At 40.3% G+C, this 27,273-nt stretch overlaps 1 protein-coding gene across 1 annotated transcript in view; it reads right to left on the bottom strand.

The window, feature by feature from the left end:
* Positions 1-27,273, bottom strand: part of Kif11 (kinesin family member 11) — a 52,371-nt gene that overhangs the window by 4,058 nt on the left and 21,040 nt on the right. Inside the window, exons 9-20 of the mRNA NM_001169112.1 lie at positions 25,081-25,176; positions 21,968-22,056; positions 16,491-16,578; positions 15,271-15,459; positions 14,616-14,823; positions 11,896-12,068; positions 7,470-7,595; positions 7,235-7,393; positions 5,893-5,999; positions 5,094-5,373; positions 2,924-3,146; positions 836-984 (exon numbers count right to left, since the gene is read on the bottom strand). Of these exons, the coding sequence (NP_001162583.1) occupies positions 836-984; positions 2,924-3,146; positions 5,094-5,373; positions 5,893-5,999; positions 7,235-7,393; positions 7,470-7,595; positions 11,896-12,068; positions 14,616-14,823; positions 15,271-15,459; positions 16,491-16,578; positions 21,968-22,056; positions 25,081-25,176 (1,887 nt within the window). The remainder of the gene's footprint in view (positions 1-835; positions 985-2,923; positions 3,147-5,093; positions 5,374-5,892; positions 6,000-7,234; positions 7,394-7,469; positions 7,596-11,895; positions 12,069-14,615; positions 14,824-15,270; positions 15,460-16,490; positions 16,579-21,967; positions 22,057-25,080; positions 25,177-27,273) is intronic.

Here is a 27,273-nt window from a genome sequence, read left to right as displayed (position 1 = left end):
CTGGATCATCACACAGGGCAGGACCTGGTGGGGCACGCTTGCCAACCCTAGCTCTCTGGAGGTACAGGCAGAGGCATTACATGAAAGTTAAACTTTGATAATTATTAGAAAAATTACAAACTATAATGAATGTACTGGCTCGTACTTGTTCTCAAATTTCTTAGCTTTTCTATACTATTACCTTTTCTATTGCTATTAACTACAGAGCACAAATTGAAGGCCTGACTGCCTCCCTTCTAACTGCAGGTTCATCTCTGTAATCTGAGACAAAAGAATTCTTAGCTTGATCATTTTAAAGATGTGGCAGCCATCCCACCGGGTTATTGAAAGGGTTAAGTTCACATACATGAAAAAACCTGGAACAATGTCTGGTATGCAATCACAGCTTAAATACTGGCTTTTTCTTATTACTATTTACTAGTCCAATTAATTCAAAATTAATCAGATTAAAAGAAAGTCAGCAACTCTCACAGAAAGCAGCTTGGGACTGAAGAGTAGAAAGTAATATTCATGCCATGCAATTGACCACATCAAGAGTTCACAGGGGTGAACATTTGTTGTTCAAATGTAAGGATCAGATTTTGGATCCCTAGCACCTACCTAAATATCTTGTGGCAGCCCACCCGTAACCCAGCACTTGGGAGAGCTGGTAACTGGCAGCTCTGGATTCAAGTGAGAGACTCTACTTCAGTGTACACAGTGAAGAGCAATTAAAAAGGCACCCACTCACACGCACACATACTAAATGCACACTCCCATGCACACATGTGCCCCCATACATGCAATAATAAGTAACAGTGTGTGGAAAAGCGCTAAACTTACGTATTACATTTACCTGACTGGTCTCTTTGCTGCTTTCTGAGCAATTTAGCATCATCAGTGGCTTGGGCTGTTTCTTTTGCAGCTGATCAAGGAGTTGCTCCCGTGGTTCAGTTCTCACAAGTGTTGATGGATATAAATAATTTTTCCTCTCTGGTGTCATACCTTTATAGCAGACATTAGAAAAGAAGGGAGAAATTAAGTATGAAATAGGTTTTAATATTATGTTAAAATGAATACTTTCAAGTAATTTGTCTTCCAAAACCAAACAGTGATTTTCATATAGCTTTTTTACCTGCCAAGCACATACCGGTTGAAGCTAGGAATATTTTGTTATGTAGTAATGGATCTTTAATAGGTCTTAAAATTCTCAAAAGTTATCCTACCTCCAAAATGTGAAGTTTTCTTTTCTAAGAAAGTATACAAAAGATGTATTAGGCTTATGAAAGACTTTGGGTATTCTGAGAAATGGAATTAAAAGTTGTACCAGCTTTGAAAGGAGTTGTCATGTCATTATAAATTTGGTGCAGTGCCTGGCTCTCATGCAGTTCTTTTTTTTTAACTTTTCACATAGCATTTCATTTTCATTGATAGCTAATGATAAATCTGAAAGACTGAAGAAACTAAATAAATCAATATTCTTTAGTACAAACTCTTTACAATTACTTCTTTAAAAGGAAGCTTTGAGATGTAATTTATATGCCACAAAAATCATTCAAACAGTGTATGATTCAATGACTTTATAATGATTTTACAAGGCAATGAGGGATCAGTTATTAATATGTGTAACAGCTTAGCGATCATGGTAATTTATCCATCTTTGCCATTTCTGATCTCTAAAACTGGTGATTTTTAAATGATGCCAGTCATTTAAATAAGAGGGGGCGTGGAAAAAACTGTACAATGCAGTGAACTTTACTTTGCATTAAACAAGAATTAGCTTTTATGGGCTAGAGAGATGGCTCAGCAGTTAAGAGCACTGGCTGCTCTTCCAGAGGTCCTAAGTTGAATTCCCAGCCACCATATGGTAGCTCACAACCATCTATAATGGGATCTGATGTCCTCCTCTGGTGTGTTGAAGACAGCTACAGTGTACTCATCATTCATATATATATTCATATATATATATTCATATATATTGTAATACACACACAAAATAAATAAAATCTTAAGAAAAAAAGAATTAGCTTTAATACTCATCTAGTACTTTTGGTATTAAAACATCCTTTTAAACACACTGCTGACTAGTCAGTCAACTTTGTTTTTAACGCTTTTTAGTTTCAGTTTGGCTCTTTGAGACAGGAGCTCTTATAGCCCAGGAGAGCATCAAGTTTACTCTGCAGCTAAAGATGACCTTGAGCTCCTGATCACCCTACCTACTCCTCTGAGTATTGGTACAAAGTGTTGCCACCACACCCCACACCCAAGATTTTATTTTTTCTCTTTCATCAGAGTCTTGCTTTGTAGCCCAGGATAGTCTACAAGTGACAATTTTCTTTTCTCAGCCTCCTGAGGGAAATGTATTAGAAAACGTCATAAACATTCAAATGTCTAACTTGTTTATATGCGTGCTTTTAAGCTATACCAGGCTTTAAAAATGTCTATTCTTAACAAAGCCAGTTGTCTGTTTATGAACTATTATTCTATTGTGCCCAAATTTCTAAAAAATATACCAGGAGGACAGCTAAGACTGGATTAGAATTATTTTGGTATTCTAAATTTTCCTATTTAAATGTTATTACAGAGAGATGGTAAATTTCTGCGGGCAAAGGCAGGCTCAGTTTCAAAGAGTATTTAACACTGTATACAGTTAAATTCAATTTCAAAACTTCAACAAATTTGTTTGCAGGCATACATGCATATAAATAAATCTTAACGTAAAGTGAAAAAAATTAATGGGAAAAAAACCCATTGGGGATTGGAGAGGAGGATACATTACTCTTCCAGAGGACCACAGTTCAGTTCCCAGCATTCACACTCATTCCTACCTCAACTTCCAGCTCCAGAGGGATCCCTTCACCTGGCCTCGAAAGGTACTGCATGTAAGTGCACATATCTACCCACGCATGAGTAAAATAAACTTTAAAAAGTAAAAATAGCATACCTGTTGGGATATCTAGTTTCAGATCCTGTTGCAGAAAGCAATTAAGCTTTGTTAAACCAGTTTTTATAGTTTTATCAAGCTCTAGGCTTCCAGCTTTAAATTTTTCTTCATCAGAAGTTATCTGAACAACAAAGGAGCTGTGCTGGCTCTCAATAGCTGCTCTGTGTCCTCTTATTTTTTCAGTGATCTCTGAACTTGAAGCTTCACAACATCCATTTACAAACTGTAAAGGACAAAACAAGCTTTCATTACAAAATTTGTAAGCACTTTTAGCACACATACCATGTTTTACTACCTCAAAACTTCCCAGAATACAAGTTTTAAAAACTTAGCAAGTTTTAAAAACAAAGCAACTAGCTCCTATATTCACTGCACAGTATAGGTGCGGGACCTGAAGCACTCTGACCTGCTAAGCCATCTCTGGCTACCCATCCTTAACATCACTCCAATAACAGATGTAAGGAAAGGCTAACTTAAAAATCAGACAGACAGCCTGGCAGTGGTGGCACACACCTTTAACCCCAGCACTTAGGAAGCAAAAGCAGACTGATCTCATTGAGTTCAAGGACAACCTGACCTATGGCTGACCTAGTTCCAGGACAGCCATATATGCACACACACACATACACAAACTCTCTGTTTCTGAAAGATAGATGGGCAGGCAGACAGACAGACTCCAGACTGAAGACTGTCTTTATTAAAAGTATTTTTTTTGCTCTGTAACTTATTCTTTGATTTTCGTTTGTTTGTTTGTTTGTTTAACGTGAAAACCTTTGCTTTTTTAAGAAACCAGGTTTTAAGATGTGCAAGAGGGCATACACGTTTAATCACAGCACAGGGAAGAAGAGGCAGGGGGATGATTTTAAAGCTACCATAGGAAAGGTAATGGGTCCAAAGCCAGGAGAAGAGGGGAGGGGAAAGGGAAAGAGGGGAGAGGAGCTGGGGAGAGACTATGGACACAAGAAACTAAGCCTTTTCCCACGTCTCAAGTTCTGGATTTGGTCAAATATATCTTTATGCCAAGCTTTTGTTTGTTTATATTATTTATGAGACAGAGTCTTAAGACTATATGGCACTAACTGGACTCATCAAACTCTGAATCTCCCTGGCCTCTGCCTCCCAAGTGTGTGTGCCCCTCTGTCCAGCTTCTATGCCTCAGTTTGATTTCTGAAACCTATATAAAAGTGCAAGTTTTACAATGGCATACAAGTCCACACATTATGCACACAAACACAATAATAATGATAATGATGATAATCATAATAATAATAGGCTAAAGAGATGGATTAGTAGGTTAAGAGCACTTGCTGTTTATCCAGGACTCTAGGTTTCCAGCACCTGTGTCAGGGGGCTCATAACTGCCTGTAACTCCCAACTCCAGGAGATCAACATTCTGTCCTCCAAATGTATTCTTGCCTACACCTACACACACACACACACACACACACACACACACACACACACACACACACACACACACACAGACACCCCAAATAAGATACAACTTTAAAAAACATATCAAATAAAATGAAACTTTTAACGTAAGAGTACCTACCCTTCTGCAAAGAGACTGACCAGTAAAAACAAAGAATATAAAACAGAAATTGGAAGAAATAGTAAATTAGATTTGAGACCTAAAAATCATGCTAAAACATGAAACAAGATCATATATAAACATGGCAAATATTATACTTAAAAGCTTAAGTAAGTTATTCATTATATCTTTTTTTTTTTAAAGATTTATTTATTGTATGAGTACACTGTAGCTGTCTTCAGACACACCAGAAGAGGGCATCAGATCTCATTATAGATGGTTGTGAGCCACCATGTGATTGCTGGGAATTGAACTCAGGACCTCAGGAAGAGCAGTCGGTGCTCTTAACCACTGAGCCATCTCTCTAGCCCTATTCATTATATCTTAAAAGACTATATAATGTTTTGGGGTTTCTGGTGTTTTGTTTGTTTTTATGAGATAGGGTCGCACTGTGTAGCCCTGGCTATCCTGGAACTCACACATCCCTACTTGCCTTTCCTTCTGTGCTAGCTAGCATTAAATGTGTGTACCACTATGCCCAGCTTCTGTATTTTAAAATCAATTCTAAGTCAAGAATATTTTTACTTCTGATTATAGCTGTTCTCTCCAAAGTTAGTTCAGGTATAGACATATTACCTCCATTAAGTTCTGAAGCTCTTCCTTCCTCTTGCTTAAGCAGGATGCCCACTGATCAGAAAAATGAACTGTGCTTGTGTTCAGGGTCCCACACCTCTGTGTGATCTCTTGGGATACAGTCTCCAGGTTGCTGCTGAGTGAACCACAGTGTCCTACAGAGTCTTCAACCAACTGTGTACCTTCTTCGTTAAAGTGTCTGAGTTCTTGTAATAATCCATCAGAGTCTGCAAGAATTTTCTTACTGTGAACTGTTGTTTTATTGATTATATCAGTAGACTTCCTACAGAAAAATAGAAGAATAACCGTGAGTGCAAGGTCAGTCAAAGTCCAGGGCAATGTGAGCTACAGAGTAAAACTCTCACAAACCAACCACCAGAACCTACCCTACAGTTCTCTGGCAAGCGATTATTCAGAGGACCAGGAAAACCACAAGTTGGATTAGAAAGGCAATCAACAGATGCCAGCAAGAATACCTGGAAATCTCTGGCAAACATTTTATAGGAGTCATCACAAAAATGTCTCAAAAAGCAATTAAAAGCCCTGAGCCTGTGATTTTAGCACTTGGGAAGCTAAGGCAGAATTGCTTTGAAGTCAAGGCTATGCTGAAATATACAGTGAGGTCCTATCTCAAGAATGGGGGTGGGGAGGAAAGAATACACTCACATACATATATACACAAAAAGTCCCATATTTACTTATAAGCAAACAAGAATTGTTTGTACGATATTCCTTTTGAATATCATCCCTTTGAATATCCCAGGCTTACAGAAGACTTTAAAAGAAGTTAACATTTTCTTACCGCTCTGTGTTTTCTTGAATACTGTTCAGTGGTTTCTGGATGTTTGCATACTTCTTCTCCAAAGCACAGAATCTCTCTGCCCAACTACTGCTTAACTGGCAAAGTTCCTGTAAGAAACATTGAGAAGAGAAAGACTTAAAACGATAATATTTAAATGTTTGTTTTCTGTATATGAATGGTAACAGAGTCATATAGATGAGAATTTACCATTTGTATTTTTGAATACACTCAGCTGAACTATAAATTCTTGACAAAACATTTTTTTTTCTTTTTCTTTTTTTTCTGGAGCTGAGGACCGAACCCAGGGCCTTGCGCTCTACCACTGAGCTAAATCCCCAACCCCGACAAAACATTTTTTTTTTTTTTGGTTCTTTTTTTCGGAGCTGGGGACCGAACCCAGGGCCTTGCGCTTCCTAGGTAAGCGCTCTACCACTGAGCTAAATCCCCAGCCCCCCCCGCCCCCCCCCCCCCCGACAAAACATTTTTAACTTCGCCTCTCACACATAGAGGAAAAGAACATTTTAGGACTTTTAAAAAAAGAGTAAAATATTAACAAAAAAATTCTATCTGCTTTGCTTTTTGGAGAAGAGGTCTCATCATGTAGCCTTAGCTCAAATAACGCAAACTTCAGCTGTCCGTCATCACTGAGGCCCGCAGACGGTGCACTGAGCACACTGGCAATCAAAGAGTGCAGGAGGTCAAGGTGAGAGCCAGTGATGACAGAGTAGCATGCAGGTCACAGGAGAGACAGGAGAACCCTGCAGCACTCTCACCATAACTGCTGCTGCAGCCTTCCTCTAAAGACATTCTTTCCATTCTATTTATCTTGTTAGGAGGAAAGGACCATCTTGTGTGGTAAAGCACCAAGTTCCAGATGCAGCAAATTCTCCAAGATTATCTGATCTAAAGTAGTACTTTCAAGCCAGACGGTGGCCGTGCACACCTTTAGTCCCATGATCTCAGATGCAGAGGCAGGTGGAGGTAGCTCTGTGTATTCAAGGGCTAGCCTCAGCTACACAGAGAGTTCCAGTTCCTGGACAGCCAGGACTACACAAAGAAACCCTGTTTCCAAAACAAAAGACTGCCTCCAAAGAATTATTCTCAATTATTTTACATAAATTACCATCAGAAAAAAAAAACAGTAACTGTGGTGACCTCAGCATTTGTGAGATAGATTATTAAATCTGTTAAGGGGCATTAGAAATGGCAGTTAAGGGGGCTGGGGATTTAGCTCAGTGGTAGAGCGCTTACCTAGGAAGTGCAAGGCCCTGGGTTCGGTCCCCAGCTCCGAAAAAAAAGAACCAAAAAAAAAAAAAAAAAAGAAATGGCAGTTAAGAGATACCTGTGAATGGGTTTCCTTTATTGTCTTCAGGTCTTCAGTTAGGTTTCCACAAAGCTTTTGTGATTCAACCAAGGAAGAAACAGTGTTTTCTCGGAGTTCATGTAAATTGTTACACAATATGCTGAGAAAACTGTCTATTTCTCTTTTTTGATCTTCTACCTTTGAGGGAAAAATATATTAGTTTCTTTTTAGGTAACCTATCAAATCTGAGGTATTAAGAAGATAACATGTATACCTTTTCAGCCATTGTCACCGAAGCCCTGAAAATATGCTGTAGTTGCCTATTTATGTTTAAGATGGACACCACACCAGGAGCTATGATGGTCTTCAGGGACGTGAAAAGGTTGGTCACAAGTTCATCCTGGTTTTTAAAACAAATATTTGCTTAAGAATGTATTCATTTGCATTATCTTATCAAATATATCTCGGATATTTAGCAACCAAACACCCACATTCAAAATTCTGAATTGACAGTCTTTGTAACCTAGAGACATGGTTGTATACTCTGAGTTTATATTCTGCCTGACTCCAGTAACTAAGCAATGTTCACTAAGTACCTAGTAAATGCTAATTTTTCTCTTTTGTATTTATGTATCTTGTTGTGTGTATAGTGTTGTATTTTGTGTATCTTGCAGCACAGGCTGACCTGAAACTCACTGTGTAGCTGAGGATGCTCCTGACCTCCCTGACTTCCTGACCTCCACACTCTCAGGATCACAGGCATCTACCATGATGCCTGCCTTTTAGTCAAATTTTAACAATCTAATGGAGAGTTCAGAAGAGGAGAAAACTAATAGTGAAGTGTTAAGATTCCAGCAATCCAGATTGATTCCCCAGCATAATTAAAAAAACAAAATCTACATGTACATTTTAACATAATGAATTTTAAACAGCTCTAGGTTACTGATCAAAAGAACTAAGCCAAAAAAAAAAAATTTATTAAGAGTGGGTCTTAGGGGGCTGGAAGGATGGCTCAGTGGTTAAGAGCATGTGCTGCTTTTGTAGAGGACCAGAGTTCAGTTTCCAGAACCCATATTAGGTGGGTCCAGCTCCAGGGAATCCAAGATTGGCTTCCGGACTCCACAGGTACCCATACTCACTTGTATATACCCTCCCACCTCCAGATACACATTAAAAAAAAACAAAACAAAACAAAACAAAAAACCATAGGCTTTGGAGCCAAGCATTAATGCTCAGGCCTCTAAAACCCAAGAGGCAAAAGCAGGGTGATTATACATGAGATGTAAACCAGCCTGGACTAATGAGTTCTAGGCAACCTGAGTGAAGCAGATGGTTAGACACCGCTCAAAACACCCGAGGAGGGGCTGGGGATTTAGCTCAGTGGTAGAGCGCTTACCTAGGAAGCACAAGGCCCTGGGTTCGGTCCCCAGCTCCGAAAAAAAGAACCAAAAAAAAAAACAAAAAAAAAAAACAAAAAAAAAACAAAAAAAAACAAAAAAAACACCCGAGGAGGGAGTAGTACACCTTTAGGGCAGAAGTATTTAACTGTGAAGATCCTGTGACCTAAGAGCCTATTGTATCAGAACTTTGGTTCTTACAGAGGAACATGTGAAATTGAGAATATAATGTAAAAGATCCTTCCACTAGGGAAAGGGCAACAGAATAAATACAAAATCTAAGCAGAAATAAGTTAATAGACTGCACTGATAAGTTAGTGTTTGAGGCATAAGTTTCAGAATCTGAGTTTAATCCCCAGAACCCATATTACCAAATCAAAGAAGAAAGCTGAGTGTTGCACATACTTGAAACCCAGCAGGCAGGGACAGCAGAGCCAGGCAGATCCCTGGGACAGAGCATTAAAGAGCTTACATGGAAAGCCTGTCACCCAAAATCAATCTCTAGAATCCAGGTAAAGGTTGAAAGAGATAACGGATTCTACAAAGTTGTCCTCTGACCTCCATGGTCACTCACACACCACACACACAAAATAACATATCAAATCTAAAAAAAAAAACAAAAAACAAAAAACAAAAAAACCCCAAAAACCCACCTTAGGAGAGATTTTGTTTTGTTTTGTTTTGTTCTTAAGGATTTATTTATTTATTTTATGTATGTGAGTACACTGTAGCTGTCTTCAGACACACCAGAAGAGGGCAGCAGATCTCATTACAGATGGTTGTGAGCCACCATGTGGTTGCTGGGAATTGAACTCAGGACCTCTGGAAGAGCAGTCAGTGCTTTCAATCACTGAGCCATCTCTCCAGCCCGATACCTGAGGTTTTTTTCTGGACTCCTTATCCACCTGTGCGTACATACACACATGTACACGCAGAAAGAAAGAAGGAAGACAGATAGAGAAAGTAAAGAAAAGGCTATTATGACCTTTTTTGGGGGGAGAAGCATAGCAATTTCAATGAATTCTGTGAGAACAGTGGTCACCTCTTCCTTTGATTCAAGCAGAGGTTTGTCCTTCCAGTCCCTGTCATGTTCCCCAGCCCCACCCGGCTGTTTAGTTGTTTTGTTTGAGAGAGTCTTGCTATGTAGTCCTGGTTGGCCAGGAACTTGGCCATATAAAACAGGCTTGTCTCAAACTCAGAGATCCACCCGCCTCTGCCTCCCAGGTGCTGGGATAAAAGGTATACACAACCACATCTGACTTCAAGCAGTATTTTCCACTTACTATGTGTAAAGATATCAACAAACAAATGAATCAAGTTCTGAAGTTAGTGACAGAATGATAGTAGCTTCGTTAAATTTGGGCAACTGAAGAAACCTATTATCACAGAAGCACTGAATCCAGGTAAAGGGCCAGTTAATACTTGTAGTATTTACTTAGAAACTGTGAAATAAATATTGTTGGGATTAAAATGATGGCTTAATGGTTAAGGCACTGGCTGTTCTAGAGGACCTAGGTTTGATTCCCAGCACCCACATGGCAGCTCACAACCAGCCATAACTCCACTAGAAGATCCTATGTCATCTTCTAGCCTTAGAAGACACTGTATGCACATAGTGCACAGACAATATACTCACACACACAAAAATAAAAATGAAAATGAAAATAAAAATTGTTAAGAGTATAAACCTCAAAAAGAAGAAAAGAGTCTATACAAAGGAAATAAGCAATATGACCAAGAACTTCTTAGACAATACAGTTACAGACTACAGATAAATGAGCTGGTGAGATATTACAACAGATAGGGGGGTTATCTGTTGCTAAGCCTGACATTTGGTCCTGGAATCCAGATGATCAAAGAGAGCCGACTTTCCCACACTGCCTTCTAACCTCCTCGTGCAAGCTATGACACACACATGCACATGTACACATATTCAGAAAACATTAACTTTTTAGAACAAAGACAAACTAGATATAATCAGATGAGTGCATTTTTGCTTTTGGTTGAGACAGGTCCTCATAACCTAGGCTGGACTCACAATCTCTACATAGCCTATGCTGGATTCGAATTTGTGATTCCCCTTGCTTCAGCCACCCAAGGGCTGAAATTACTGGTGTTTCCCATAATGCTTAGCAGTATTGCTGTATAGAGATACATTTTTTAAAAGTTAGGCCTAGAGGGGTTTAGTCATGTAAATCTAATGCAAAGAATTACATTCTGAGTTTCAGATTCTACTTGTTCCTGAATTACTATTGCATTTGATCTCGCATTGCTATAACCACCACATATTATTTAAGTTTTCAAATTAGCTGTCCATGAGCCAGAAAGACAACTCAATGAGTAAAGCACTCACTGTGCATGCCTGACGGTCTGCATTTGATCACCAGAATCTGCAGGGCAAGGACTATGAAAAATGTCCCAATCTCACACGCATTGTAGCATGTACTCTCACTCAACCCATCCCTCACTAATTTAAAAAAAAAAAAAAAAAAAAGAAATGAGTTACTTATGTTGGGTCATTTATGCTAAATTAAAACAAGCTGGCCACCCGGGTAACTCCAGCCCTGGTGAGGAGGGGAACCTACCAATTTCTTAGCCAAATAACAGATCTCAAGTCCCCTGAATCCACTGGAGCTATTCTTTAGTGACCAGAAGACTCATTAAGAACTGGTACTGTTGGGGGCTGGAGAGATGGCTCAGTGGTTAAGAGCACCAACTGCTCTTCCAGAGGTCCTGAGTTCAATTCCCAGCAACCACATGGTGGCTCACAACCATCGGAAGTGTATGAAGACCAACTACAGTGTACTCACATATAAATAAAATAAATCTTTAAAAAAAAAAAAAAAAGAACTGGTACTGTTGTTTGTGACAGGTCCTCAGGTAGCTTTAAATTCACTAAAAACCAAGGGTGGCTTTAAATTCCTGATCTTTTGCCTCCATCTTTCTTTTATCTTTTTCTCAAAACCGGAAAGTTGTGTGTCGCCACCGACTGGCCGGCCTTCATCTTTCACGGTTGCTAAAACTACAGACATGTGAACTACAATGGCTTGAGTATCCCCACTCTCAGCTACACCAAATGAGTGGAAACAGTTTCAAAGTTTAGTCACATCCTCTTGGAAACCAGTTCTTCTATTAGGGTATTGGGTGGGGGGAGGAGTGACAAAAACAAAAGTCCTTTCTCTGTGTCCAGCAAAGCTCAAACAAACGTCCTCTCTGTGTGTCGAGCAAAGCTGAAGCTAAAAGTGCAATTTACAGGGTTTCTGATGACCACTGTTCTGTAAAAACATTAAGAGATTTACTAACAATCGATCCTTGCAGCACAGTTTTACTCTGGGCTGCTAACGACTGCTCTTCCAATATCATATCAGAAATCTGAGAAACACGAGCTAACACGTTTTCTGGAATAGACATGAGAGATTCAAGTGCTGTCGTGGAAATAGTGTCTAATGCAGAGACACTAGAAGACATCAGGTTACCTACAAAAAAAGAGAGAGAAGGGAGATGAACTTTGGCATAAATATATTTATATACAGTTACGACCACTTTTAATAAGTCAAAATCAATCCATTGTAGAATTTATAATAACTGCACTAAAGAAAACCAAGAAAAATTAAGCCCTTAGATATTAAAAGTATATCATACTTAAGTATATCTTAGAATAACTTTAAAACTAGAGTATATTTTTCTCCATTTGAGATGATCTTAACTCCAGTCAACCTATGTTTCAGCTTCCCAGGAGCCACCAGATTTAAGAAGCAGAATATTCTAAAATGAGTATCTAAAAGTTTATAGTAGACAGGAGTTTATTAAAAAGAAAGAACTAGGGGTTGGGGATTTGGCTCAGTGGCAGAGCGCTTGCCTAGGAAGCGCAAGGCCCTGGGTTCAGTCCCCAGCTCTGAAAAAAAAGAACCAAAAAAAAAAAAAAAAAAAAAAAAAAAAAGAACTACATTTAATTATTGTGAAACACACTTATAAACCCAGCACTTTAATGTGGAGACAGAAGTATCAGGTTAAGCTATACACAGTTCAAGGTAATTCAAGGTTACCCTCAGTTACATAGTAAACTGGAGGTTAAGCTGTTCCATGAGACTTTATCTCAAAATGAAACATTAACACACACACACACACACACACACACACACACACACACACAAGAAAATTACAACCTAAAAAAAATATTACTTCTGTGCTCTCAAAGATGCAAGAAGAGGGCGTCAGAGGCCCTGGAACTGGAATTATAGTTGTGAGCTGTGATATAGGTGCTATGGGTACTCTCTCCACCACAATTTACAAATTAAAAACAATGGTTTTTAATGGGAAGGATCCAAGAAATTAAATAGTAATACCTAGAAGAAATGAGTCAGGCTCAGTTATAAAGGGAAATTTATTTCTAATGATGATATGCTAATTTGATAAATCTTATTATATAAAAAAAAGTCTAAAAAAATAAAACCTCTAAAATTTATTGTAAAGAAAGCAAAAATATTTATCGCTTACCTAAACAGCTGACGTGTTCAATGGGACAAGTGCCAGTGACCCTGTCATCTGAGTTGCTGGGTTTCTGCTTGTTTAAAATAGTATTAAGCTGTTTGAGACATACTAGGTCGTATCTGTAAACCTCAGCAATCAAGCTGAGCCAGGAGGATCCTAAATTAAAAGCTAGTTTGTGCTACACAGTGAGTTTAGGTTCAATTTGGTCAACTTAGTGAGATCCCGTCTCAAGATAGAAAGATAGATAATAGGGGATAACATTTAAAATGTAAATTAAAAAATAGCCAACAAAAGGAAAAAAAGAAAGATAAGATAGTAAGAACAAAAAAGGGCTGGAGAGATGGCTCAGAGGTTAAGAGCACCGACTGCTCTTCCAGAGGTCCTGAGTTCAATTCCCGGCAACCACATGGTGGCTCACAACCATCTGTAATGGGATCCAACGCCTTTTTCTGGTGTGTCTGAAGACAGATATAGTGTACGCATGTGCATAAAATAAATAAATCTTTAAAAAAAAGATAGTAAGAAAACTAAAAAATTAGAATTGTGAAATTGACACCCAGGAAACACATAAAGGAAGACTAGAATGGGCTGGGACCTGAGCTCAGCTGCCAGAGCACGTAAGATGCACAAAGCCCTAGGTCCATCTCTGCATCACATAGAACCAGGTACGATAGAACAAGGCCTAAAATCCCAGAATTCAAGTTGGAGAGACATGAGAGACAGGAGGATTAGATCTTCAAATCATCCTTTGCTACACACCAACTTTGAGGCCAGCCTCAAAACAAAAAAGACCAGAGAAGCTGGGTTTCGTGACACTCTTCTTGTAATTTTAAGAAGCAGAGACAGAAGGATCCTTGGTTAGAGACCAGCTGGACTAGTGGTAGGAAGGAGGAGGAGAGATTGGGAAGAAGGGGGGAGGAAGAGGGAAGGAGAGAAGGTTGAGAGAGGAGAGAACATAAGTGCAAGCCAGTGAGCTAGTCTGGGTCTCTCTGAGGCAGCCAACCTAGTCTACTTAGCCAATGAAAGATCTTGTTTCAAAAGAAAAAAGGTGGAGGACTAGAAATATGACTCCATGGTTAAGAGTACTTACAGAGGTAAGTCCGACTCCCAGCACCATATCAGGTGGTGGAAGGTACTCCAACTGAGGAAATGCAACACCTTTAGCCTCCACGGATACACGCACACACATACACAAACCCACATGCAGACATTCACACATACATGTAACTAAAAATAAAATAATTTGCTGGTAGTGGTGGCACATGCTTTTAATCCCAGCAGTCAGGAGGCAGAGGCAAAGGCTCTGTGATTGCTGTGAGTTTGAAGTCAGCCTGGTCTACAGAGCAACTTCCAGGCCAGCTAGGACTGTACAGAGAAGCCCTGTCTCAAAAAACAAAACAACAACAAACCCAAAAAAGAAAATGACTTTTTTTTTTCCAAGAAAAAGTAGATGGTCCCTAAGAAATAACATCCAAGGTTGTTCTCTGGACCCTCATGTATGTACACGCAGCCACAGAAGTGCCTGAACGTACCGAACAGTGCTTTGTGAACGTCCAGCATGGCCTTCTGTTTCTCACTGCCGTCCCTGATCAACTCTTCCATATTATTAAACAGACTGCTGAGGCTCCTGCCAAAGCTCTCCTGAGCCTCAGCGTTGTGCGCATCGATTGCTCTCTTCCGGTCCAGTTTAGAATGCAGACCAGATACGTCCCTGGTGGTTTCTTTAACTGTGTTAAGCAACTGCATGTTTAAAAACAAACAAAACAAAAAAGATAACATAAAAACAGTAACAAATGTGCTTGTGTTCCATAAGGATCTGTCCCTGATGAGAACTAGACACAAAACTGTAGACACTGTATCTTATGCTAATGAATCCAGGTTCTCGGGAATGTTTAGTCCCCACCAAACCCCTCTCTTCAAGCCAACCATGTGTGCAAAGAAAACTGACACTGCACATTTATTCTAGTAATTATGTTTGTTCATAAATGGTTTTCTTTTGTTTTACTGTCTCCTCAAAAATATAACTTAAAATATGTAATAGTTTCATACAATAGATGGGTCAAATAATAAACTATTGTTTCATAAGTGGATATAACATTGGAAATAAGTAAATTAAAATCTTATAATCAAAATTTAAGCAAGGATACCTCTACCTACTCTTCAATGTTCTCAATACAAAGGACAAACCTTGCTGGCCGTTTCATGAAGCTTCTTCTCAGTTCTTTCCAAAGCTGAAGAGACATACTCCTCTTTAACAAGTTGTAATTTTGTTTCTTGCAAATGTTTCTGAGTGGTTTCAAGTTCCTGTGTCTTGGTTTGCAGGTCAGATTTACACTGATTAAGTTCCTTTTCACTATCCGTAAATAACTCTGCAGCCTACATGTAATACATTAAAGAATTCTTTAAGAATCAGAAAAAAAAATGCTCTGGCTGGTGAAACACTTGGCTAGTTAATAACACTGGGAATAAAAATTATTCAAATGTAAAAAGTGTAATAGTCTGTCAGACTGACTAGAACATTGTTAATGCTATCTAGTCTGCTCCTATAAAGCTATTCAACGTATGTAGCAGGTCTGACACAGCCGTATTGACTCTTCAGGTTCCTCCCAGGACTGCAGTAGACTGCAGTGGACTGCAGTGGACTGCCATAGCAGAGGTGCACCATGACGTGGCATAGAAAGGGTCTGGCTGCTTGTCTAAGTGTCCCACAGCTCCCAATTTCTGAAATCCTTACCTTGGAACTGGGGAGAAAGTTCAACTGGCAGAATCTTATCTAGCATATGCAAAGGCCTAGGTCCCATCCCCAGCCCTGCACAAAATCAGGCATGGTAAAGTGCTGCCACAATCCAGGTAGAGATGGGGGATTCACAAGTTCAAGGTCATCCTTGGCTCCATAGTAAGTTTTGTTGCTCTTCTGAGACAGGGTCTATGTTGCCCAGGATAGCCTGGAACTCACTACGAGGAGTAGGCTGGCCTCTAACTCATAAAGATCATCTGCTTCTGGTTAAGTAGTGACTAAAGGCACATGTTTGAGTCTAACCTAAATTACTGAGAATTGTCTCAAAATAAAAGCTCGGTATATCATGAATTCTAGTATTATAGCAGGTTTTGGAGGTTTGTACAAGTAAACTCATAGTGTTTACAAAAAAGTGAAATCACTTATAACACATTTCTCAAAAATATAACCCAGTCATTAAGCATATGCCTGACTTGATTTCTCCTAAAGTTGTATCAAGTGTCAAAATAGAAGGTTTTTCATTACTAACAAAGGTAAAAATATAATACAACTTACCTGAACATAATAAAAAAATTCTGAAGAAAAAAAAGAGAGAGAAGTCCCTACACATTCTAAACTTCTTTTAGCAGCTCCTTTTCAGGTGGCCTTGCGTGTCTCCCAGAATGCCTACCTTACTGAGCTCCTCCTCAAGGACACCAATTTTTTCAGCCAACTCAGCAATTTGTTCCTCCTGAACAGTTACTTTTCCATTCATGGCTCTAAAAGTTTAATACGAATTTAACAGTTAATGCTTTGTTTTAAATCCGACAAAATTTTAGTCTAATTGCAAAATACAACATAATAGAACAAAGTCATGGCGGCTACACAAACTCATCTCCACACTCCTCACCCTGCAATGATAAGTACCAAATGGCAATGAGCAGGTGTAGCCTCTCTTGGGGGAAGACTTACTTATGTTTAGTTTACATGTGAGTGTTTTGCCTACATTTATGTCTGTGTACCATTTGCATGCCTGCTGCCCTTGAGGATCCCGCTGCAACTGGAGTTACAGTCAGTGTGAGCCACCATGCCAGTGCTGGGAATTAAACCAGGGGCACCTGGAACAGCAACCAGTGCTCTTAACGCCTAGGCCATCTCTCCAGCCCACTCCCTGTTTTATAAATGGAACATTCCTTATTTGAGCTCTACCCTGAAACTGAGAATTTTATCTATGAAGGATAGGCATGCGTGTACTGATCTGCTAAGGAGCCAGGAAGTAACTCAGTGACAGGGCGCTTTTCAGTACACAAGAGACTCTGGATTTGGTCCCTAGCACCATAAAATACATATACAATAGAACTCTATGTTGAGAAGACAGAAAAATGACAGAGAAGGGAGGTTAACAAAGTAGAGGTGGGAAGGCTATAACCTAAGTGGCTGAGACCAGTGACAGTGACAGGTAATATAAAGACGCATCCAGTGTTTTAAGTGCTTAAGGCTTAAAGACACAAAGCATCGTAAGAAATAGGTGGGATAAATGACCAAAACCACCTAAAGGACTGATTCAAAGTACGTATACAGAGCAGTATCGATCCTCAGTATCTACAGGGGATGACACACACACACACACACACACACACACACACACACACACACACACACACAGAGTTATATAAGACTAGGTGTACAACTACCACTGTTATACTGGTAGTAGGCCTTGTGAGATTCTTCTCTGGGCAGAATCTCTCAGCTTCAGCAGTTCAGGTGCCTTACACCAGACAGTTCTTGTTGAGGGCTATCCTGCACTTTTTAGAATATTCAATAACAATCACTGACTTGTATCCACTAGACGCCAACAATACTCTCCACCCACAGCAATGAGAACCCTAACAGATGCCTAGCTAAGGTCTGCTATGATGCAGAAGTGGAGAACTGTTTTGCATACCTAACCTTTGTGCTTTCTCCAATATTAATCAATTCAGATCTGATCAAAGGTGCATTTAAATGGTGCTGTAATGAAACAACAAAAACTGTATGTGCTAAGGCCAATGTCCCTTCAAGGTACCAGTAGACTCAACAGGATGATGCCCTGATATCTTGCTGAAAGGATGGATAGCTGTCCCTGCCTTTGCATCCCAAATAAAATAAAAACAGGACTGTACACCTTAGAGATGTTTGCTGGTTGGAACACACTAAGGTGCATTTGTTTGCTTCTGGTATTAAAGATTTTGTGCATTCTTATAACTACATTCTTTTTATTGTTGTTTTTCAAGACAGGTTTCTCTGCTTAGCCTTGTCCTGGCTGTTCTGGAACTCAGAGATCTGAATACCTCTGCCTCCCAAGCACTGAGATTAAAGGTGTGTGCCACCACTCCCTACCCTCTCAGTCCCATCTGCCCCACCCAGGTGAAGCCACTTCATCTAAGTGCAGGAGATTCTCACAGGTGTCAGACTGGACTTGGCCCAGGGGTGCACATGACAGAATCAAATCCATGAAAGCAGTCTAAATTTTTGGTGCATGGAACATGAATTCTTAAATAGAGACCACAATCTTTTGTAATCTTTGTTAACTATATACTATGGGAACCCTTAATGTTTCTGTTTTAGTGGAGAAAACATGAGGAAAAATCAGAAGGATCTGCTAATACATTTAAAAAAAAATGTTGAATTAAACAGTGCTGTAATTACAATAATAAAACTGAAGTTTTGGGGTTGGGGATTTAGCTCAGCGGTAGAGCGCTTGCCTAGCGAGCACAAGGCCCTGGGTTCGGTCCCCAGCTCCGAAAAAAAGAAAAAAGAAAAAAAAAAAAAAACTGAAGTTTTTTAGTGGCAATGCTGTTTTATTTTTTTCAACCACAAATATAGCACAATATGATTATTTACTACAAGAAGAAAAATAAATGCCATAAGGAAGGAATAAGGGAAGGAGGGAAGGAAGGAAGGAAGGAAAAAAGGAAAGAAGGAAGGAAGGAAGGAAGGAAGGAAGGAAGGAAGGAAGGAAGGAAGGAAGGAAGGGGAAACGGCTACAAGATTCACCTGAAGCAATATAGTAGATGAGGAATCACTCGGCTCAAGCGCTCACACTTGCCATCTGTATGTGGGTGAGATCACCCAGCATCCCATGCTCAAGATTAACAAAAGGTCCTGGGTGAGATTTGTAGAACATTTAATATAACTGTGACTTGGTTTATAATGCAAGAAGAAAAGCCAAGTGGCCTGGAATCTAGTGAGCTTAATTCAGATCTTAATACACTGTAAGTGCTAGAAAGTCCTGGCTGCATTTTAAAGGGATTTCTCTGGGAATTCTACACCATGACATCTTAGCAAATGTGCACAGGAACTGTAGCAGCAGGGAGCAGTGGAGAAGACCCAAGTTACAGGTCCCATCTTGTTCTCAGACCTAAACACCAGTAGAATCTTTCAGGCTCACTCAGGAACTAAGTGTCTTTCAAGTCATGTGAATTATGCATGGATTATATCAGGAAAACTCATTTGTTTTCTCATTTCTTTTTCTTTTTTTCCTTTTGAGACAGGGTGTATTAGGAAAACTTTTAAGCTTTAGGAATCTTTATTCATAGACTGATGGAATTAACAAGAACAAAAAAATACTAAAAAGGCAAAATGCAAAGGGAAAGGTCAGGTTTTAAGAATCTTTTTTTTCGGGGACTGGAGAGATGGCTCAGTGGTTAAGTGCACCGACTGCTCTTCCAGAGGTCCTGAGCTCAATTCCCAGCAACCACATGGTGGCTCACAACCATCTGTAATGGGATCTGATGCCCTCTTCTGGTGTGTCTGAAGACAGAGACAGTGTACTCACATACACATAATAAATGAATAAATCTTTAAAAAAAAAAAAAAGAATCTTTTTTTTCTCACGACAAATTTCTCAAAGGCATTTTATTACCTTAGATTTTCATTTTCAAACACAAACAAATGCTATCTTTTGCAAATCTTCACAGGCCCATTTCATTTCGTAGACTTGAATGACATGGGTTTCACCTTCCATCTGCTCAAATTAGTGTTAAGAATGTTGTGTAAAGGGTTGGGGATTTGGCTCAGTGGTAGAGCGCTTGCCTGGCAAGCGCATGGCCCTGGGTTCAGTCCCCAGCTCCGAAAAAAAGAAAAAAAAAAAAAAGAATGTTGTGTAAAGTGCGTCCAACAAACCTCCCTCCTGAGAGACAGGAGTCTGCTAACTGCATGAGACCTTCAGCTTCTCTCTCACTGCTCACCTTGAGGAGCCATTCTTAAAACCATTCTATTCTATAAAGGCAGTCAGAGTAAACTCTAACCAGACAGCTGGGTGAGTCTTCCCAGAAGGACTGAAGGGCTCGGCCTTTGCCCCACAAAAAAATTTAACCAAGGTAACCACGTGATGATGGAAGTCCAAGCGTAATTCCAGTCATCCCACAGGACTGTAAGCTTCACTCCACACAAAACTAAGACACCAGCTAACACTCACTGAACACGTGAGAAAACAAGCACAAATGTTAGAAACCACCAAAAAAGTAAAAAGGACCATGAAGAGAAGATAAAACTTTAATGATACTAATAATGTTTGAGGACAATCTATTTATACAGAATTCGGATACCACTTCTCTACAGGTCAGGAAAGATGCGGGAGAGCTTTTACAAATTAAACATCTGACGACAGAAAGAAAATTCATCAAAAATAATTGCACATAAAGACAGGCATACTAGCACATGCCTTTAGTCTCAGGGCTTAGTAGGCTGAGGCAGACAGACCTCTGAGTTTGAAGCCAGCCTGGCCTACAAAGCGAGTTCCAGAACAGCAAGGGATACACAAAGAAACCCGGTCTCAAAAAAAAAAAAAAAGTAAAATAAAGTGTGATGAATGCTTTTGCTCTTCTTAAGATAGGCTGGCCTTAAACTCAGAGGTCTGCCCTTACCTCCTGAGTGCTGAGACTAAAGATACTCAACACTACACCTGGCTCAAGTAGCGCTTTTAACCACAAAACCCACGGGCCTTCCAGACCCACTTAAAGTGGTATGCTGACTCCTTGAGTGTTGGGAAATTTCAGGAATGACTGACTGGTTGGTGGTTTAGCTCAAGTGTAAAGCTGTCAGAGGACAGGGGTCATGGAAGAAGAGAAAATGATAGTGCATGTAGTACAGCATACCTATGGAAGTCAGACGACAACTTTTGGAGTTGATTCCCTCCATCATGCGGGTTCTAAAAATTGAACTCATGTCCTCAGGCTTGGTAGCAAGCACCTTTACCTGATGACCCATCTCACCAACCATAGTTTTTGGTTTTGAGACCAATCTTGCTATGTGGCCCTGGCTGGCATCAAACTCAGTTCTTCTATTTCTGCCTCCTAGAACATGCCAGTTAAAATGAGAGAGAGCTTGTGCATGCACACATACGCACACGGGGCTGCACAAATACTATGGTGCACATGTGGAGGCCGAAGGACAACTTGTGAAAGCAGAGTCTTTCCTTCCATGAAGTGGGCTGCAGACACCCAACTCCGGTCATGAGTCTCTGCACCACACAGCTGTCACACTGCCTCAGGACTACATTTTAGTGTCAAACCAAAAGAAGCACTTATGGACAGTAGACATTATTCCCTTATTGCTGCATAAGTATCTTTTACTTCAAACTATTGTTATCTAAAAGTATGGTTTTAGAAATGGGTGTGTTGGCACTCCAGTAACTGTGAGGCTGACGTAGGATTCAGAAAGCTTCAGGCCAGTCTGGGAGATACACAGTAAAAATACTTCCAAAAACAAAAATAAGGGAATGGGGAGATGGTTCAGCAGGGGAGAGCTCTGTCTGGGGAACTGGGTTCAATTCCCAGCACCACATTGCAGCTCACAGGGCTTCTAACTCCATCTCCAGGATACCTACCTCTTCTGGCCCCCATGGCACTGCCTGAAATGGGCTACACAGACATACATGCAGGAAAACTATCAGTAGGCTTAAAGTAAAATGCTTAAAAAAAAAAAAAAAATCCACCCAGGCAGTAGTAGTGTAGAATTTTAATCCCAGAACTCTGGAGACAGAGGCAAATGAATCTCTGAGTTCAGGGCTAGCCTGGTCTACTGATTGAGAACAGGTAAGGCTACACAGAAAAATGCTGTCTTGAAAAACCAAAAAACCAAAAACCAAAAATACCTTAGAAACCAACTCTATAACTGAAGTCTTACCTGAAACTTTCTTCAGAGATGTACACTCCATTTTTCTCACGAGCTGCTGCAAGATCTCGCTTCAAACGCTCTATCTCTTCTGTATACTCCTGCGCAAGAAGGATGTTAGAGATAGGGATCACCTTAGTTGGTTTTTATTCTATCATTCAGTGTGGAGAGCATATGCATTAAATAAAACATGTTAGTCCTTTATGATTTTCAAGCATAAAATGTTATAATCATACTTTTAAAAAAAAAAAAAAAAGGATTTCCCTCCATAACCCAGGCTGTCCTTGGCAATCTTCAGTCTCAACCATTGAAATGCTGAGATCACATCTGGAGATCTCCACCCCAGCTATAACTATAGTTTTAAATTAATGTTAATTTGTTTAGAAATAGTCTTTCAATGACCTTAATAAAATAAATGTTTTCACTATAAACTCCTATCCACCTTTGAATAATCAAGATCTCTACTGCTGTGATAAAAACACCATGACCAAACAAAACTTGGGGAGGGAAGTATTTACTCAATCTTACAGTCCGTAACTGAGGAAAGGCAGGGCAGAAACCGGGAGGCAGGACTCAAGCAGAGGACATGGAGGAGTGCTGCTTCCTGGCTGTGTTCCTCCTGGCTTGCTCTACCTGCTTTCTAATTTGCCCCAGGATCATCTGCCAGGGGTGGCACCGCCCATAGTGAGCTCAGCCCTCCTGCATCAATCACTAACTGAAAAAACCCCACAAGCTTGCCTCTGAGCCAGTTTGGCTCGGGCATAAAATCAACAGAGAATCCCTGTTCCTAAAACACTATAGCTTGTATCATGCTGGCAAAAACTAACCAGGACAACCTTTGAGAATTACCACACAACTACAGCTATTACAACTAAGAAGTAAGTATTTGTGGAAGAAGAGATAAATAAATGAATGGGATAGAACAGAGTCCAAAAATAGGCCCACATAAATCTGGAGAGTTTAATATACTAAACACCATAAAAATTAAAAGCTTTCGCTCTGCAAAAGCCTGTATGAAGGTAAAAAGCCGGTCAACAAAGTTGGAAACCATGTTTGCAAACCACAAATATTCAGAAACCTTATATGCAACAAAGGAACTAAAATACGTTAGAACTCTAAAGGCTGGAAAGCTGGCTCTGCAGTGAAGATGCCTCACTGCTCCTGCAGAGAGCCTAGGCACCCACACTGTGGCTCACAGACATCTATAACTGACTCTAGTTCCAAGGAAGCGGACTCCCTCTCTTCTTGCTTCTACTGGAACAGCATACACGTGGTACACACACACACACACACACACACAGGCAAAACACCGGTAAACATTTAAAAAAAAATTCTTTAAAAATATCTCTAAAATGTCTCAATAAAAGAAGAAATGATTGGGGCTGGAGAGATGGTTCAGTGGTTAAGAGCACCAACTGCTCTTCCCGAGGTCCTGAGTTCAAATTTCAGCAACCACATGGTGGCTTACAACCATCTGTAATGAGATCTGATGTCTTCTTCTGTTGTGTCTGAAGACAGCTATAGTGTACTCATATATAATAAATAAATATAAACAAAAAACAAACAACCCATTGGAAAATAGTGCTGAAGACATGAACAAACATGTCACCAAAAGGGATATCTGAGCCAGACAGTGGTCGCACACACCTTTAATCCAATCATTCAGGAGGCAGAGGCAGGCTGATCTCTGAGTTTAAGACCAACCTGGTTTACAGGAATGAGTTCTAGGATAAGGAGGGCTACACAGAAAAACTCTTGTCTTGAAAAAGAAAACAAACAACAGGGGCTGGAGAGATGGCTCAGCGGTTAAGAGCACCGACTGCTCTTCCCGAGGTTCTGAGTTCAATTCCCAGGAACCACATGGTGGCTCACAACCATCTGTAATGGGGTTGGGTGTGTCTGAAGACAGCTACAGTGTACTTATATACATTAAGTAAATAAATCTTAAGAAAACAAACAACAAAAAAAGGACGTATGAATAGCAAGTACACAAGTACAAAAAGTTGTTCAACATCATTGGTCATTAGGGAAATGTACAGTAGGCCAGGCATGGTGGTTCCTGCCTATAATCCCAGCACAAAAGATGCTGCACAGAAGCACAAGCAAACAGATGCCCGGTCAGCCTGGGCTACAAACTACAATTCTGCTCAAGAACAAAACAGAGTGGGAGTGAGGAGACATATCAGTGGCCACTTCATTACAGAAAAGGGAAACTACATGTTAATATTTTTCTAAAAGTGGATCTGTATAGATATTGGTCAAGTTCATTAATGTATTTTAAAAACGACTGAGGGCTGGAGAGATGGCTCAGCGGTTAAGAGCACCCGACTGCTCTTCCAGAGGTCATGAGTTCAATTCCCAGCAACCACATGGTGGCTCACAACCATCTGTAAAGAGATCTGATGCCCTCTTCTGGTGTATCTGAAGACAGCTACAGTGTACTTATATATATAATAAATGAATAAATAAAAAAAAATTTAAAAACGACTGAAATAAGTGCTAACAAGAGGTAAATGTCATGGTGTGTAAACTTCCCCTCAATAAAGCAAACAGAAATTATAATTGTAAACACAAATGCTACCCAGGGTGTCAACTGAATTATAAAGTTAGGAATATCAACACATCAGTGGTAGGAAAACACTCTAACATTTCAGGCAAAACTTTATGTCATTACCAGTGATCTGTTGTTATTCCTAGCCTGGTGTAGTGGCATCGGCCTTTAATCCCAGCACTCAAGAGGCAGAAATAGGTGGATCTCTGAGTTCCAGGCCAGCCTGGTCTACAAAATAAGTTCTAGAACAGCCAGGGCTACACAGAAAAATGCCGTTTAAAAAAAAAAAAAAAAAAAGCCAAAAACAAAACAAAATGAACAAAAACAGTGATCTGTTGCTATTCCTATTACAGACATGCCAAACATGGTTACATTACTCCATTAAAAATTCATAATTACTGTCAGGCAGTGGTGGTACATGCATCTAACCCCCAGCACTAGGGAGACAGAGGTAAATGGATCTCTGAGTTTGAGGCCAGCCTGGTTTACAGAACAAGTTCCAGGACAGCCAAGGCTACACAGAGAAACCCTGTCAAAAAGTCAAAACCAACCAACCAAACAAGATCATAATTACCTTAATAAGTGCCTTTTTGGTGAGTTTCTGATTAACTTCAGGCTTATTCATTATGTTCTTTGCTCTGTGAGCATATTCCAATGTACTCAGAGTTTCCTGTTATGAAAAGGAAAGGTTAATAATTACTGAGGGCATGAGCATGAGAATAAAGATACTGTTATTTAAAATGCACCACATGACTTACAATCATAAGTTCTGTGTTTAATGTAGGATCTATTTATCAACTATTTCATCCTTGTGAGTGTTGCATGTGTGCATGAGTGTGAAAGCCATTGGGACAAGGTCTTTACCACTGTCCACCTTACACTTTGAGGTGGTGCCTCTCAATGACAATGGAGCATGTCAATCTAGCTAGACTGGCTGGCCAGTGAGCTCCAAAGATCCAAATGTCTCCTCCTCTCAATGCCTCCAGAACTGCATCACCAAACTTAGATTTGAAGTGAAAACTGGGGATCTGAATTTGAGTCTCCTCATGTTTGTATGACAAGCACTTTACCGACAGAGTCATCTGCTCAAGCCTCCTACGCCAGTTTTAAATTCAATGAATTCCACCAGCTGTGAATAAACAAAATGTCCTATTATATAACAATTTCCTGAAAGATAAAACCTTCCATCTTGGAAGTAAATTCATTAAGGATGATGTTCTAAAGGATAGTTTTACATTCCATATTGCAGGGATGCTCAGGTGATTTAAAAAAATATAAGTTTCAGAAGTCCTTGAAACAGATGCACCAGGCCCCTCCCTGCCTAAGTATATTACAAGTAGTAAAGACAGCTGAGACACACCCTCAGACCAGAAAGTCCCTGGATTAGACACAGTGGGCCCCTCCCAGAAAGACACTCTCAGTCCAGCAGAGTTACTGCTGGGCTGCCTGGAAAAGGCAAACACCAGCCCATGCAACTAGAAGAGATGTTTGTCAGCCTGCTGAGCTGTTATGCAAGTTAAGCTGTCATGAGCAAAGGCACACTGAAGGTGGGGAGGCTTTTGGTGATGCAGATGACTCTGAATAATCTGATCATATAAGTAATCTCTCACCCATATTACTGTAAATAACCCCAATAAAACACATTAGTTCACCAAGGTGAGTTCTGGTGATGTCTTTACTCTGGTCTGGCATGTGTTTGTTCTCTATCTGAGGTGACTAGACCTTGGTTCATGAGAGTTCAGCAACAGTGTTACACAATACTTATCTTCATAGAACTAATTATGTACACATAAAAAAGAATTAAGTGGCTCAGAGGTTAAGAGCAGCTCTTTCAAAAGCCCTGAGTTCAATTCCCAGCACCACATGGTATCTCATAAGGGACCTGATGCTCTCTTCTGACATGTAAGTGTACATGCAGACAGAGCCTTCTTACATTAAAAAAATACATAAATAAATTTAAAATTATGAACTAGTTTGGCAGCATATGCCATTACAACATTCTGGAAGCTGAGGCAAGATCATGAGTTATTGGTTGGCCTGAAAGACATAATAAATCCTATTTCAAAAGAAAACTAAGAAAAAAAAAAAAAAGAAAGAAAGAGAGAAAGAGGAGCACCCCACGAGCGAACCTGAGCCTCGGGACCACAGGTAAGACCAAATTTTCTGCTGCAAGAAAGCTGCCTGGTGAGCTTGGGACACAGGAAAGCAGAATTTCTCTAGGACCCGGCACGTTCTGTGTTTACCGGAAGTCCCACACCCGCGGATCCTGGCCCGCAGCAGCTCTCTGCTCCCAGACCCGGTGAGAGAGAGACCCAACCGCCTGGTCAGGTGGGCACTCCTGAGGCTGCAGAGCGGAAGAGACCACCAACTCTGCTCACCCCTGCCCACATCCCTGGCCCAAGAGGAAACTGTATAAGGCCTCTGGGCTCCCGTGGGGAAGGGCCCAGGAGCGGCAGGACCCCTGTGCCTGAGACACCGCCGGAACCTGAAAGAAACAGACCGGATAAACAGTTCTCTGCACCCAAATCCCGTGGGAGGGAGAGCTAAACCTTCAGAGAGGCAGACAAGCCTGGGAAACCAGAAGTGACTGCTCCCTGCACACACATCTCGGACGCCAGAGGAAAAAGCCAAAGACCATCTGGAACCCTGGTGCACTGAAGTTCCCGGAAGGGGCGGCACAGGTCTTCCTGGTTGCTGCCGCTGCAGAGAGCCCGTGGGGAGCACCCCACGAGCGAACCTGAGCCTCGGGACCACAGGTAAGACCAAA

This window comes from Rattus norvegicus, chromosome 1 (genome assembly GCF_021556685.1).
Source record: "Rattus norvegicus strain SHRSP/BbbUtx chromosome 1, alternate assembly SHRSP_T2T, whole genome shotgun sequence".
In the NCBI taxonomy this organism is placed as follows: domain Eukaryota; kingdom Metazoa; phylum Chordata; class Mammalia; order Rodentia; family Muridae; genus Rattus; species Rattus norvegicus.
This window is presented reverse-complemented; position numbering and strand designations above follow the sequence as displayed.